The 15,365-nt window shown below is 35.2% G+C and overlaps 1 protein-coding gene across 1 annotated transcript; it reads left to right on the forward strand.

Moving 5' to 3' along the window:
• The first annotated feature begins 1,995 nt into the window (after positions 1-1,995).
• Positions 1,996-10,697, forward strand: LOC107410479 (retrovirus-related Pol polyprotein from transposon TNT 1-94). Its single transcript, XM_060812253.1, has 3 exons — positions 1,996-2,567; positions 2,676-2,985; positions 6,598-10,697. Exons 2-3 carry the CDS (start codon positions 2,944-2,946, stop codon positions 9,454-9,456), a joined length of 2,901 nt encoding a protein of 966 aa, XP_060668236.1. The 5' UTR covers positions 1,996-2,567; positions 2,676-2,943; the 3' UTR covers positions 9,457-10,697.
• The last annotated feature ends 4,668 nt before the right edge of the window (positions 10,698-15,365 follow it).

The raw sequence follows: 15,365 nt of genomic DNA on the forward strand, positions 1-15,365 counted from the left end.
TCCCACAATACTACAAATTGATTCCACAATTTTACAGCACTTCGCAGCAATAACAGTAATCCAGTGCATAAATAATACATAAGTGTCCAAAACAGTATACAGAGCTTCATGAAGTACTATTAAACAGAGAATACAACAAGGGTAAAAGAAATATTACAATTGAAATAAATGAATACAAAGGTACTTCTCGAACTACGACAGCGGTGGAGATTTGATTCGCTCCGAAAGAACGTCTACCACCCCTTGCACCTAAGGGAATGGAATTTAAAAACGTGAGATGCTAATCATCTCAGTGAGTGACCCTATCTACAAAACACTTTTAATCTTAATAATATAACAAATAAGGGAATTTAATTTAATACCGACAATTAAAAAGATAAATAATTAATAAACAATTGAAAGTAATAATTTCTCTCAAAACCCTCACTATTCACTCTGTTGGAAATGTTCCCCTTTTAAAAACCTTTTCACAAAACCCGATATTCGCATTTCCCGAAAACCAAGGGATCAAATGATTTGATAAACCATAAATAAATACCCCAAATATAAATAAATTGTAATAAAATATAATAAATAATTTTTGAACACTTTGGGGTTTGAAATTTCCATCCAAAAATTTATACTTGACGCACCACACCATATACCAGTGATGCCCTCCGATACCCAGCGTCCCGAGCATCGACTGGCGGGGAGATTAAAGAGAGAAACTTTACGCATGAGCAAAGTATTTTCAGTAATAAATCGTATGTGATTTTAATATTATTTTTGGGCATAATTGGTTTAATTATTTTAAGAAAAATATTTGTTTAAATTGGTGGTTTCAAATGTGATAATTATGCTCGTGGAACATTATTTGTTGATGCTCGGGACGCTGGGTATGCAAGTTTCTCTCTTTAATCTCCCCGCCAGTCGATGCTCAGGACACTAGGTATTGGAGGGCATCACTGGTATATGGTGTGGTGCGTCAAGTATAAATTTTTAGATGGAAATTTCAAACCCCAAAGTGTTCAAAAATTATTTATTATATTTTATTACAATTTATTTATATTTGGGGTATTTATCTAGTGTTTACTATATTAATTGATCCTTTGGTTTTCGGAAAATACGAATATCGGGTTTTGTGAAAATGTTTTAAAAAGGGAACATTTCCAACGGAGTGAATAGTGAAGGTTTTGAGAGAAATTATTACTTTCAATTGTTTATTGTTTATTTATCTATTTAATCGTTGGTATTAATTAAGTTCCTTTATTTGTTATATTATTGATATTAAAAGTGTTCAGTAGATAGGGTCACTCACTGAGATGATTAGCATCTCACGTTTTTAAATTCCGTTCCCTTAGGTGCAAGGGGTGGTAGACGTTCTTCCGAAGTGAACCTAATCTCCGTCGCTGTCTTAGTTCGAGTAGTACCTTTGTCTTCATTTATTTCAATTGTAATATTTCTTTCATCTTGTTGTATTCTATGCTTAATAGTATTTCATGAAGCTCTGTATACTGTCTTAGATACTTATGTATTAATTATGCACTGAATTGCTGTTATTCTTTTGGAGTGCTGTAAATTTGTGGAAATCAATTTGTAGTATTGTGGGAGGAATAAGAGGATGAATATAGAAGTGTATTTCAGTACAGAAAATTTGTGGTAAGTCCAACCCTTAGGGGAGGTTCTACCGGATTTTCAATTGGAGGGTCCGGTAGGGTTTCTCTGGGATCAGGGCTTGTCTAGGGTTCCAATGAAGAATTTTGGACGGGTACTGACAGTATCCTTGCTCATGTTAAACGTGTTCATTCATATCCAAAAGCCAAATTTTCTAGAAGGGAAACACCAAAAATAAATATAGTTTATTTCTACATTTATTTATTATGTTATTGGACGTTGGTCTATTGGAATGGACCACGTAATCTATTCTAAAAGCTAATTTGCCAAGCAACATTCACTATCCGATATCTTAAACTTTTTTCTTTTTTCTTTTTTCTTTTTTTTTTATTTTTGAAGAAAAAAGTAGACATGTATCTAATTTGCAAGAGGCAAAATCCACAGTTGTCCATTCTACCGAAAAGTCCTTGCTGACCAAACTACTACCAATTTCATTACGCCACGCTAGATCAGAAAATAATTATAAGATTACTGATAGAAGGGTAATTTTAGAATAATCCACTTGAAACAAGTCAATTGTCACTCAAATTACAATAATGCACACCAGTAAACAGTTTTGATTGGTGAGAGGTTAGCTGGTGCAGAAAGAGAGCAGCAACATCAGATTCCGGCACCTCAGGAATTAAAGCTGACCACGGCGACTTACAGAGAGCCATAACCGCGTTATAGATTGGACACCATCAATGTCCCCGCCAATCTTTTCTGCCTTCATGTATTCATTCATTCGTTCGTTCACCTTCACAAGAAGAAAAGGAAGGAAAGAAAGTGAAGCATACTTTATCAAGAGAGAAAGCAAAAACATTTAGAGCAAAATGGCGACTTTGGGTGGCATCAAGGAAGTGCAAGGGAACGAGAACAGCGTCGAGATCGAAAGCCTCTCTCGTTACGCCGTTGACGAGTACAACAAGAAAGAGGTTCGTTTTCTTCTTATACCCATTTCTATGCTCCAACCACATCTCTCAAATTTTCAGATTTTTATGTGTTTGGATGAATTTTTCTTATGGGTTTTGTTTTGTTTTTAGGGGAATTTTGAGGTTTTGGTGTAACTTTTTATGAAAAATTGTATGTGGAAATTGATTGTGGTCGATAATAGAATTCTGGGTATTGTTCAGAATGCTCTTTTGGAGTTTGTGAAAGTGGTGAACACAAAAGAGCAGGTCGTTTCTGGTACTTTGTACTACATAACCCTTGAAGCAATCGACGGAGGTAAGAAGAGAATTTACGAAAGCAAGGTCTGGGTGAAGCCATGGCAGAACTTCAAGGAGGTGCAGGAATTCAAACTTATTGGTGATGTTCCTAGTGAATCCACCTCTACCACTAGTGCTTAGCTTGGTAAGCTAGCTAGCTAATTGTTTAAAACTCCCTGTTTGCATATATGTCTCTGTTTTTACCATTATTGCATTGTATCTAGTATTATCTTATCAAGTATTTTTCCGTTTTCTAAATTTGAAATTTTATTTCGAATTGCTTAATTTATTCAGTAGGTAGATACTGTGCTAGCCAATTGTTTTTCCTTGCTTCGTGTTTAGATTATTGGAAACAAAAGAATTAATTTTAGTAACTTTGTAAATAAATCATGTATTTAGTTTTCACCTGTGAACAAAATTCTATGTCTCTGTAACAAATAACAATCCTCATCAAATTTAGTATTGAATGCTTTAGAAGTTTTTATCTAATCGATTATTCTTTCTTCTCAGTTTTATTTTGGTTCCTAGATCTTGTTTGGATTCTGATTATCTAAGAATGTCTCATATCCTGTATACTTTTGAAATTTGCTTGAGAAAATTTTCAAAAAAATATTAGCAGTGATAGACTCACATAAATATGTGTGTTTATTCATGTCCAAACTGTATAGATAGAGCTTGGTGGGTTAGAGAATGACTAAACCTTGAAGTTCAATGTATACGGACTCTTCTACCTATTCCTAAGCATTTAAAATCTATCAGTCACTCTCTCTTATGTCATATTAGACACGTACTGTGCAAATTGGATCAAGTAGCCCCTTTCTATGTATAAATTATTGCTGCTATGTATAGAGACTAATACCTTGTGAAATGTTTTAGACACTATAAGGAAATAATTAAAAACTATTCTAAAAAGCTATTAGAAACCGTTATGCCATCCATGTTGTATGACATTGGACCCTCCAGTTGGTCAACTTTTTATGTTATATGTTTGAGAATTGAAAAATAAGTAGCTATGCCAAACATTACTTTACGAAAATAAATCCAAATATGACTCGGGAGGATCGCAGAGGACTAAAAAAGTAAAACGTTTGAAACAAGGATTAGATAACATGATCTAGAATGATTATGAGATAGATACTTTTGGACTTCTGTAGGGAAACTGCTCTTTCTTCTACAAGAAAATTTATGTGGAAACTCAAGGGCATGACACCTTTTGTCAAGTAAGACTTTTTAGCTGATATATATTCTATAGAATTGGTTAAGGCATTCTTTGAAATTTAAATGAGTATTTATTGTGATCGTAATCTATATAGAATACAGAGATTAAGTGGAGGCCCTGAAAGAGCCATTGAAAAATAGAATTGCATCACCAGAACTTTTCTCTTTGAATGCTCTGCTTAGATCGTTTGTGGAAAAATCACTGCTTATAAAAATGTTGATGTTCATGGCTTTCAAGTTTTGTTACAAAAAACAAAAAAACAAAAAAAAAAACAAAAAAACAAAAAAACAAAAACAAAAAAAAAAAAAAAGAAAGAAAAAGAAAAAGAGTTTGTTTTGTTGAAAATCACTAAATATTTGTGGAACCACGAGTTGTTGATTTATACTTTTTGATTATAACATCTAGGATCATTGGAATTATTTTTTTAAATTTATATATATATATATATATAGTTTTCTGAATTTCAGATGATGGCGACTTTGCAGAAATTACTATGCTTAGTTGAATCCTAAGTTCATAATAATATTAAAGGTCTACTTCATTTATAAATGGAGGTAAATCCTTCCTAGAAAATTAATATATACATATATAGATATATATATATATATATATAGAATAATCTTTTGAATTGTGTAAAGTTTGTGGATGGATACATGTTACCACATTAGTGAATCTCTTTGAACGTTTACATGTTACCACCTTGTTGAATCTTTGAATTATAGTGTATCTCTTTCAATTATTATGGAGGAATAGTTCGATCTCAACCTCTGGGAAGCTAATTGTTGGCCTATCAAATTGTCCAAATCAACAATTTATCTGTGATGTGGTTTATCTCATTGACTTACATAGAATGACGTTTTAATTCAATCCGTAGAACTTGGAATCATTTTCTTTTAATCTGTGGACAAACAAATTACAATGTTGTATGGTAATTTTTGACAATGGTTGAAAACTTATCAGTGGAGATATAATAAAAACAACACCAATATAATAATAATAACAGAACCCCCAAAAGAAAAAAGAATGAAAAAACAAAAACTACCCTCCTTAATTTCTCTTCCTATTTCTTTCTCTCTCCTCAATTTCCTTCTGCATTCCTTCTCCATCCGCTTCCTCTTCTTTCTACCCTACTTTTATCATAATAATAATAATAATAATAATAATAAAAACAGAACCCAAAAATACAAAAACTAAAACCTTCTTAATTTCTCTTCCTATTTCTTTCTCTCTCCCCAATTCCCTCTATAATTCACTATCTACTTTCTCTAACGAAAGAGTAATGACGTTTTACTGTCTACTTTCTCTAACGAATGAGTAATGACGTTTTAATTCAATAGGCAGGACATGATATTACTTTATTTTTTAATCCATGGACAAACAAATTACAATATTAGATTGTAGTAATTTTTGACCTAATATATAAGTTATCATTGAAAGATAATATAATCCGAACTACTGCCAGGGAAAAAATATATATATATATAATAAAAAGAAAAGAAACCAAAAACCAAGAAATAAAAGCAAAAAGAAAAAAAAAAGCAAAAAATTGAAATTTTTTGAAAACTTTCATACTTTCAGCACTCTCTATCTGCCTTTCCCCCTCTCTCTATCTCTCTTTCCCTTACTACTTTCACACGTTCAGTACCCTCTATCTGCCTCTCCCCCCTCTCTCTATCTCTCTTTCCCTTACTACTTTCACACGCTCAGTACCCTCTATCTGCCTCTCCCCCCCTCTCTCTCTTTCCCTTACTCTCTATCTGCCTCTCCCGCCTATATATATCTCTTTTTCCCTCACTCTCTATCTGCCTTGCCCCCTATATATATCTCTCTTTCCCTTACTACTATCATAATTTAAGAAATCTCTATCTGCCTCTCCCCCTCTCTCTATATCTCTTTCCCTAGTTTGTTTTATATTTTTAATTAAACTTTTCTCTTTCCAGAATGAAATTAAAAAGATCTAAAGACGCTCTAAGAGCCTACATTGATGCTCGTGAGGAATTCTCTAGAGAACCGACCCAAGACAACGAGGAGACTCTGTGTTGTAACAGTGCCTAGGTAGCTGCATATGGAGTTGTTGTCAGCTGACCAAGTCATTAGAATATTTGTTATGCAGTTAGCTGACCAAGTCTTTAGGATATTTGTTATTATTTATGCTGTTATGTTGTTTTACTTGTTAATAGCTAGAAATTAGGAAGCTGTTAGTCATGCCTTGTGTTTAGGAAATATTTTTGTTTTTCTGTTAAAGGTTAGCTCTATATAAAGAGTAGTGCAGTGAATAAAAAATATATATATTCTGGTCTTCAATTTTTTGGTGTCTTATAACAACAAATTGGTATCAGAGCAATTTTTCTTGAGGGATCTGTGAGCTAAGCCATCTCTTGAGGGATCTGTGAGTTGAGTGAATCTAAACACAAACCCAGAAACACAAACCAAAACCGGTAACTTGAAAGACCAGAAACACAAAAACCTTCAGAAATGGAAGCTGAAACAACATTTTCTCATATTACTCCACCAATTTTTGATGGTGATAACTATCAGGCTTGGGCTATTAAAATGATGGTCCATCTTGAGGCATTAGATCTTTGGGAGGCTGTAGAGGAGGACTATGACGTTCTACCATTGCCAGAAAATCCAACGATAGTACAACTAAAGACTCACAAAGAGAGGAAGACAAAGAAGTCCAAAGCTAAAGCATGTCTATTCTCTGCTGTTTCAAGCACCATATTTACAAGAATCATGAATCTACAGACAGCAAAGGCTATTTGGGATTATCTCAGAAGTGAATACCAAGGCAATGAAAGAACCAAAAACATGAAAGTGCTTAACTTGATCAGGGAGTTTGAAATGCTGAAAATGAAGGAGACAGAAACCATCAAAGACTACTCTAACAAGTTGCTGGGCATAGTAAACAAGGTGAGGTTGCTGGATAAGGATTTTTCTGATGAACGAATTGTACAAAAAATTCTTGTGACTTTGCCTGAAAAGTACGAATCTAAAATTTCTTCATTAGAAGAATCTAAGGATTTGTCAAGTATATCCTTGGCAGAATTAGTAAATGCATTGCAGGCCCAAGAGCAAAGGCGAATGATGAGAAAAGAAGAATCTGTAGAGGGTGCTTTTCAAGCAAAGGCACAAAATTCAGGAGGAGGCAAAGACAAGAAGGACAGCAAGAAGAAGTACAGCAAGAAAACTGAATACAATGACAAAAAGGATGTGGTAACATATCCAGCTTGCCCATACTGTAAAAAAACTAACCACCCACAAAGGAAGTGTTGGTGGAGACCAGATGTCAAGTGCAAGAAATGTGGTCAAATTGGGCACATGGAGAGAATCTGTAAGTCACAACAACATGAAGGAAAAGCAAATACTGCTGTTGAGCAACATCAAGAGGAGCAGCTATTTGTTGCAACTTGTTTTGCAGCAAGCAACAGTTCTAGTGATTCTTGGCTGATTGATAGTGGTTGCACACATCACATGACTAATGATCTAGAGCTTTTCAAAGAACTCAACAAAACTGAAATTTTCAAAGTAAAAATTGGAAATGGGGAATACATCTCAGTCAAAGGCAAAGGAACTGTAGCTTTAGAAATCTTATCAGGTTTGAAGTATATTACTGACGTTTTATATGTGCCTGATATTGACCAAAACCTACTTAGTGTTGGACAGCTTATTGAGAAGGGCTTCAAAGTTATATTTGAAGACAAATGGTGCAGGATTAAAGATGCAGAAGGAAGAGAAGCTTTTAAGGTGAAAATGAGAGTAAAAAGCTTTGCTCTAAATCTGATGGAGGGGGAGCAGATAGCATTTCCAAGCAGTGCAAGCAATGCGGAATTGTGGCACAAAAGGCTTGGGCATTTTCATCATGCTGGACTTCTATACATGCAGAATCACAAAATGGTAAAAGGAGTACCATTACTGGAAGACAAACTTTCTGATTGTGTGGCTTGCCAATATGGAAAGCAAGTCAGAAGATCCTTTCCTCAAACTGCATGGAGAGCAACACGCAAACTTCAACTGGTACATACAGATGTTGGAGGACCTCTAAAAACATCTTCCTTAAATGGCAGTAAATATTATATTGTATTTATTGATGATTGCACCAGATTTTGTTGGATTTATTTTCTTAAATTTAAATCTGAAGTTGCTAATGTTTTTTGGAAATATAAAACTTGGGTGGAGAATCAAAGTGGTTACAGGTTGCAAACAATTAGATCAGACAATGGAAAGGAATACACTTGTGATAGTTTCAAAAATTTCTGTGATGAAGCTGGCATTGAGCACCAGTTTACAGCACCGTATACTCCGCAGCAGAACGGTGTAAGTGAAAGAAAAAATAGAAGTATTATGGAAATGACAAGGCGTTTGCTGCATGAAAAGGAATTGCCAAAGAACATGTGGGCGGAGGCTGCAAATACTGCAGTTTATCTGTTGAATCGATTGCCAACCAGAGTTCTACAGAAAAGAACTCCATTTGAAGCTTGGTTTGGTTACAAACCAGACCTGCAATATTTAAGAACTTTTGGTTGTCTTTGTTTTGCTCATGTGCCACAAGTGAAAAGAGAGAAACTCGATAAAAAGGCGGAACCGGGAGTTTTTATTGGATATAGTAAAGCATCCAAGGCTTACAGAATTTTCCAACCACAAAGTGGAAAAATTCTTGTAAGTAGAGATGTCACATTCATGGAAGATAGACAATGGAACTGGGAGGAGTCAGTAAAGGAGCAGCGGTCTGAAATTCAACAAAATATGGATGATAACATAGATGATGAACCAATTAGAGGTACAAGGTTATTATCTGATATTTATGAAAGATTTAATATTGCTGTGTTTGAGCCTACAGAGTTTAAAGAAGCTGAAAAGGATGTTAAGTGGATCGAAGCAATGGAAGAAGAGCTTAAGATGATTGAGAAGAATGACACATGGGAGTTGGTGGATAGACTTCAACATAGAAAGGTCATTGGAGTCAAGTGGGTTTACAGAACCAAATTTAATGCAGATGGTTCTGTAAATAAACACAAAGCCAGATTAGTTGTGAAAGGGTATAGTCAAGTGTTTGGAGTAGATTTTTCAGAAACCTTTGCTCCAGTAGCACGCTTGGATACAATCAGAATGTTACTTGCTTTGGCTGCACAAAAGGGATGGAAGATTTACCAGTTGGATGTTAAATCTGCTTTTTTAAATGGTTATCTTCAAGATGAAATTTATGTAGAGCAGCCTGAAGGATTTCAAGTCAAGGGACAGGAGGAGAAGGTCTACTTATTGAAGAAGGCATTATACAGTCTTAAACAGGCTCCTAGGGCCTGGTACAGCAGGATCAATGAATATCTTCAAAGCCTTGGTTTTGTTAGAAGTCCAAGTGAAGCTACGTTATACATAAAAAAACAGATGCTAACTTAATTATAGTTTCTGTTTATGTTGATGATCTTCTTGTAACATGAAGCAATGAGATACTGGTGAAAGAATTTAAAGCCAAAATGCTTGAAGCATTTGAGATGACAGACCTTGGCTTAATGTCCTATTTTCGAGGAATGGAGGTGAAGCAAGACCATCATGGAGTCTTCATAAGCCAAAAGAAGTATGCAAAGGAAATACTTAAGAAATTCCATATGGAAGATTGCAAAAGCACTAGCACACCCATGAATCAAAAGGAGAAATTTAGCAAAGAGGATGGAGCTGAAAAAGTTGATGAACGCTTATACATGAGTCTGATTGGTTGCTTGATGTATCTTACAGCTACCAGACCAGACATAATGTTTGCAGTAAGTTTGCTCTCAAGATTTATGCATTGTGCTAGTGAAATGCATTTTCAGGCTGCCAAACGAATTGTAAGATATATCAAGGGCACAACAAATTATGGAATTAAATATTCTAGCTGTCACTCTTTTAAGCTTCATGGTTATTCTGATAGTGACTGGGCAGGTTCTATAGATGACATGAGAAGCACAACAGGTTTTTGTTTCAGTTTTGGATCAGGAATTTTTTCATGGAGCTCAAAAAAGCAAGATGTGATAGCTCAAAGTACAGCGGAGGCAGAGTATGTTGCAGCAAATGCTACAGTGAATCAAGCAATTTGGATCAGGAAAATACTAGCAGATTTACACATGAACCAAACTGAGCCAACAGAAATTTATGTAGATAACCAAGCTGCCATTGCAATTTCAAATGATCCTATTTTTCATGGAAGGACAAAGCATTTCAAGATCAAGCTATATCATTTGAGAGAAGAACAGAAGGCTGGTGAAGTTAAACTGGTTTATTGTAAGACTGAGAACCAAATTGCAGATGTGCTTACCAAGGCTCTTCCAAAAGCAAGATTCGAAGTTCTGAGAAACAAACTAAGTCTATGCAGCTATTAGGCAAGGAGGAGAAATTGTTGTAACAGTGCCTAGGTAGCTGCATATGGAGTTGTTGTCAGCTGACCAAGTCATTAGAATATTTGTTATGCAGTTAGCTGACCAAGTCTTTAGGATATTTGTTATTATTTATGCTGTTATGCTGTTTTACTTGTTAATAGCTAGAAATTAGGAAGCTGTTAGTCATGCCTTGTGTTTAGGAAATATTTTTGTTTTTCTGTTAAAGGTTAGCTCTATATAAAGAGTAGTGCAGTGAATAAAAAATATATATATTCTGGTCTTCAATTTTTTGGTGTCTTATAACAACACTCTGCAACAGGCTACGGCACAAGCTGGTTCATATAAACGGATTGAAGTTGAGAACATGCGTGACTTGAATGCTGTCCTGGAATTAAAGGATATGACGCGGTTTGAAGGCAAACATTGGATAATTTTCAACAGGGACCATCAACAAATTCGCACCACAGCTGAGGCTAATGGTATAACAGTTATAGGCCATCGTTAAAAATGGGTAGTTGGGTTTTATGTTAGGTTTCTAATGTTGGTTTTACGTTGTTTTTATTTTGGTCGACGAATAAAGCTTAGTTTCGGTTTATACTGTTTTGAACCCTGTATTTGGATTTGAAGAGGGGGCTCCATGGCTTAATCCTCCTCTGCTGCTAAATTCTAAATGATGTTCATTCTTATTGGGAATCAAAATGCGGGGAGCAGGGATTAAGAAATGGCTATATAATTAAGAGATTTTTTTAAAAATAAAATGTAATTGCATAAATATTTGATATATATATATATATATATATTCTAAACCAGTAATAATATTTATTAAAAAATAGAGCTCGTCCCTAGGCGGCCATCTATATAAATAGAAGCTAAAATATTAGAGGCTTACACCCCTGGAAAGTAATGATTTCAGCTCTTGATTTGAAATGCCTCCCATGGCTTGCATGATTAACAGCCTAAAATAGCTTTCCTTTGTAAAAGACTACACACACACACCACAGCATACACTATGCACACATGCCTTCCATGTGCTTGTAAAAGAAAAACAAATTCAATCATGAGTATATTTGGAAACAATCATCCCTCAAAATAAAAAATAAATTATTTAAAAATAATAAATTAAATAAAAAATAAAACATTGTGGAGCAAAATTTGAAGCAAACCTGGGCCAAAAATGTGGCAAGTGAACACCTTAACATAGTTAAAATAGATATTCTTTCATGAATGTGAGAAGATGCAGAATGAGATAATTGCCGCATGGAAGAACCTTCGGTAACATACTCACGTATCAGCGGAATTGTTCCATCAATAAAAGCCCGTGGGCCCCTCTCAAAAACCATAAAATATACTTTTTGAGCGTTTGATCCCTGAAATCAGAAATGATATACATATTATATATATATATATATATATATATCTAATATGAACGAAATGTTATCAAGTGTTTAGCTATACTTTGGTACACATTGAAGACATGGTATATTAAGTGAGATAAATATTTCCCATTCCAAATCATCTGCTTTAGCTATCAAGAATAGATAACCTATGCCTAATTCACTAACCTCAGCCTTAGATTGCCAAAATTGCACGTTCTTCTGAATGTTATGCAAGTTCAAACAGATGTGCTCCAAAATGTTCTTCATAACATCAAAAACCCTAGATGCCTCTGTTTTTCCCCTGCATGTTTAGAGGACTAAAGTATTTGGACATATCATTTACGACTCAATAGCTTGATAAACAATAAATATTACATGATAGATGTTTATGTGCTAGCAATTTAGGTGTCATATATTTGACCAAGACTAGTAACTAAATTTCAAAATGTTGATTTACCTTCCTTCTCAAACACGGTTTTTTTTTTTTTTGTTTTTTTTTTGTTTGGGGGGGGGGGGGGGGGGGGGGGGGGGGGGGAGGGGTGTGTAACACCCTGTCCCAAAATACACCTGAAATTTTTTTCACATTGATTGAGATTACTGGGTTTGACCCCCGTTGTACGAGAATGGTTAAAATTTGACTTTTTGAACGGGTGTAACACCCTGTTCCGAAGTTCACCTGAAATTTTTTTTCACCTTGATCGAGGTTAATTGGGTTTGACCACCGTTGTCCGAGAAGGGTCAAAATTTGACTTTTTGATCCGGATGGAATTTTTCTTTGACCGGTATACCGTTGCAAAGTACGCATCGATTCGAATCCATAGACTAGTAGTACATAAAAAATGGAGCTACAGTTTGAAAGATATGAGCAAAACAAGTTGAGGTCTGAACCGTCCAAATGGTGTCGGAGTTGAATTTTTGTCCGTGTAAAGTTGAGCTTTGACTCATGCACGATTATGAAGTACTCATTGATACGAGTTCATAGACTAGTTGTAACATCCCACATCGGTTGGAAAGGGGCACGAAGCAATCTTTATAAGGCTGTGGATACCTCTCCTTTCAAGATGCGTTCCTGGGAGGGAAAGTAAAACCGTAAGGGGGGCTACGGCCTGGAATACTCCAAAGCGGACAATATCTTGATTGGGCCTGGGAGGCCCGAGCCAGTGGGACTGGCAGGTTAAGAGGTGGGACCTTTAACCATTAAGATGAGTTTTGACAAAACCTTGAGGCCAGGGGGGAGAGAGGGAGTGAACCCTAGGCCAAAGAGGACAATATTTTGATGCGGGTGTCAGGACCCGTCCAAAATTCCTCACCAGAACCCTAAACAAGCCCTGATCCCAGGGAAACCCTACTGGACCCTCCAATGGAAAATCCGACAGAACCTCCCCTAAGGGTTGGACTTACCACAAATTTCCTGCACTGAAAACACAATTCTATACACATCTCCTTATTCCTCCCACATTACTACAATGTAAACCATAACTTTCAGCACTCCGATAAAATAAACAGGAAATTCATGCAGTATTGATACAATAGGTCCAGTAAACATACAGAGCATCATAAGTTACAGATGAGTGTGAAAGTCATACAACATAAAATAGGAAACAATAATACAGAATACAAGGAAGCATAACTCTTTGAAACTCAACAGCAACAAACATCGAGCTTGATTCTGATGTCGTCTACCAGCCCAAACCTAAGGGAACGGAATTTAAAAACGTGAGATGCTAATCATCTCAGTGAGTGACCCTATCTACTGTACAATTATAATAGTAACGAAAATTATAGCACATTTGAATAATTAACAATAAATGAGTAAATAAATAATAATTAGTTGAAAATAATATTTCTCTCAAAACCCTCACGGTTCACTCGGTTGGAAAAGTTCCCCTTTTAAAACATTTCACAAAACCCAGCAATTATATTTCCCCAAAATCAAGGTAGCCAATAAATAATTAATTAAATAATAACTAAATGGAATATCAACATTTAAAATACAAAATCATGCAAATAATAATATAGAGCTCCACAATTTATATGAAAATATTTAATCAATAATTACCAATAAAATGCAACAATTTTTGGAATCCAATGCACGCAGAAAAATAATCCGGATTAAAGTAAATTTTTAATAACAAATAATAAATCAAAAAAAATGCCATAAAAATTATTTGTTTGAAATAAACGGCAAAATTTAAATAACTTAACCATTTTAATTGAATAGTGTTTCCAAATAATAGGCTTAAAATTTAAATCGAAAATAGCTTGACGCACCACACTATATACCAGTGATGCCTTACGGTACTCAGCGTCCCGAGCACCCTCAGGCAGGGGTTAAAGAGAGAACCGGCAAACGGTGGCTTCGGCGTCCCGACAACGCCGCTGCTAAAACCTATCATCCCGGCCTAGGAGGAGGGCGGTTATGTGTACTATACTAAACCGGCCTGCCCTCAAGTCCGTAGGTAACTCACGGGAGATTGTCATCCCGGCCTAGGAGGAGAGCGGTTATGTGCACTATACTAAACCGGCTGCCCTCAGGTCCATAGGTAACTCACGGGAGACTAAAACCTGCGCGCTAATCACAATCTCATGTACAGTACAAAACACCGGTACTGCATAAATGCGTCCAAAATAATTAAAATAAAATAAATACCAATAGCCCATTTTTATTATTACTAAAAATTTTCGAAATTTACCGTGGCAGTTATAAAAATCTCAAATCCCACATTCCTTGCATTTCTCACCATATATCATCAACATAGAAAAAAAATATGGTTTACTCAAAACCATGAAATCAACCACCTCGCATTATAAATGCATAATTACCTTTTTAAAATATACAGTACCATCATACCAATATTTTTCTTCTAATCCTTTAAATCAATTTTTTCCTCCAAAATAATATATAAGGCTCACAAAAATATTTAAATATATTTTCTCTTCATAAGCCCTTGATTGTACATGAAAATTCTTGGTAAAAATAATAATAATAGTAATCCAGAATTTAAATCATAAATTCTTTGAATTTCTCCAATATTCAATCATGGCATCAAAATATATATATATATATATATATATATGTATGCATATAACCAAACATCCGAAATTTGACATTATAAAATAAATACCCAATTTTATAAAATTCCAACCACATACATATATTTTCCAAATATTCAAATATCACCAAATAAATATAATTCATCACCCGAAAATAGTTTTTTAAGGTGGGTCACTCACCTGGAGCACGCAATTAACCTAAGATCCCCCATGAGATCAATTCCACGACGCACACATGCTCCTAGAACAACAATTCACACACAGTCAAATAAAATAATATTTTATTCGGGTAAATAATACCCGGTACCCGGGGGTTAAACACAAACGTTAACCAAAATTGAGAAGTAATATACCGAAACGAAGCTTATGAAATGAGGATCGCATTACCGGCTTCCATTAACCCCAATTCCACCGGTGGTGGCCAGAATTTACCCGGGAAGTACCAGCCGAATTTCATCTCCTCATAACTCTCGAACCACTTCGAATTTAAACAATTGGAGGCCATATTTGAACTCAGAGGACC

This window comes from Ziziphus jujuba, chromosome 10, assembly GCF_031755915.1.
Source record: "Ziziphus jujuba cultivar Dongzao chromosome 10, ASM3175591v1".
NCBI lineage: Eukaryota > Viridiplantae > Streptophyta > Magnoliopsida > Rosales > Rhamnaceae > Ziziphus > Ziziphus jujuba.

Excerpts from the sequence above, each read along its gene's own strand:
- LOC107410479 (XM_060812253.1), top strand. The coding sequence starts at position 2,944 with ATGTTCCTAGTGAATCCACCTCTACCACTAGTGCTTAGCTTG. Across the intron at positions 2,986-6,597 it reads TACCACTAGTGCTTAGCTTG|GCTTGGGCTATTAAAATGAT; the intron begins GTAAGCTAGCTA and ends GATAACTATCAG.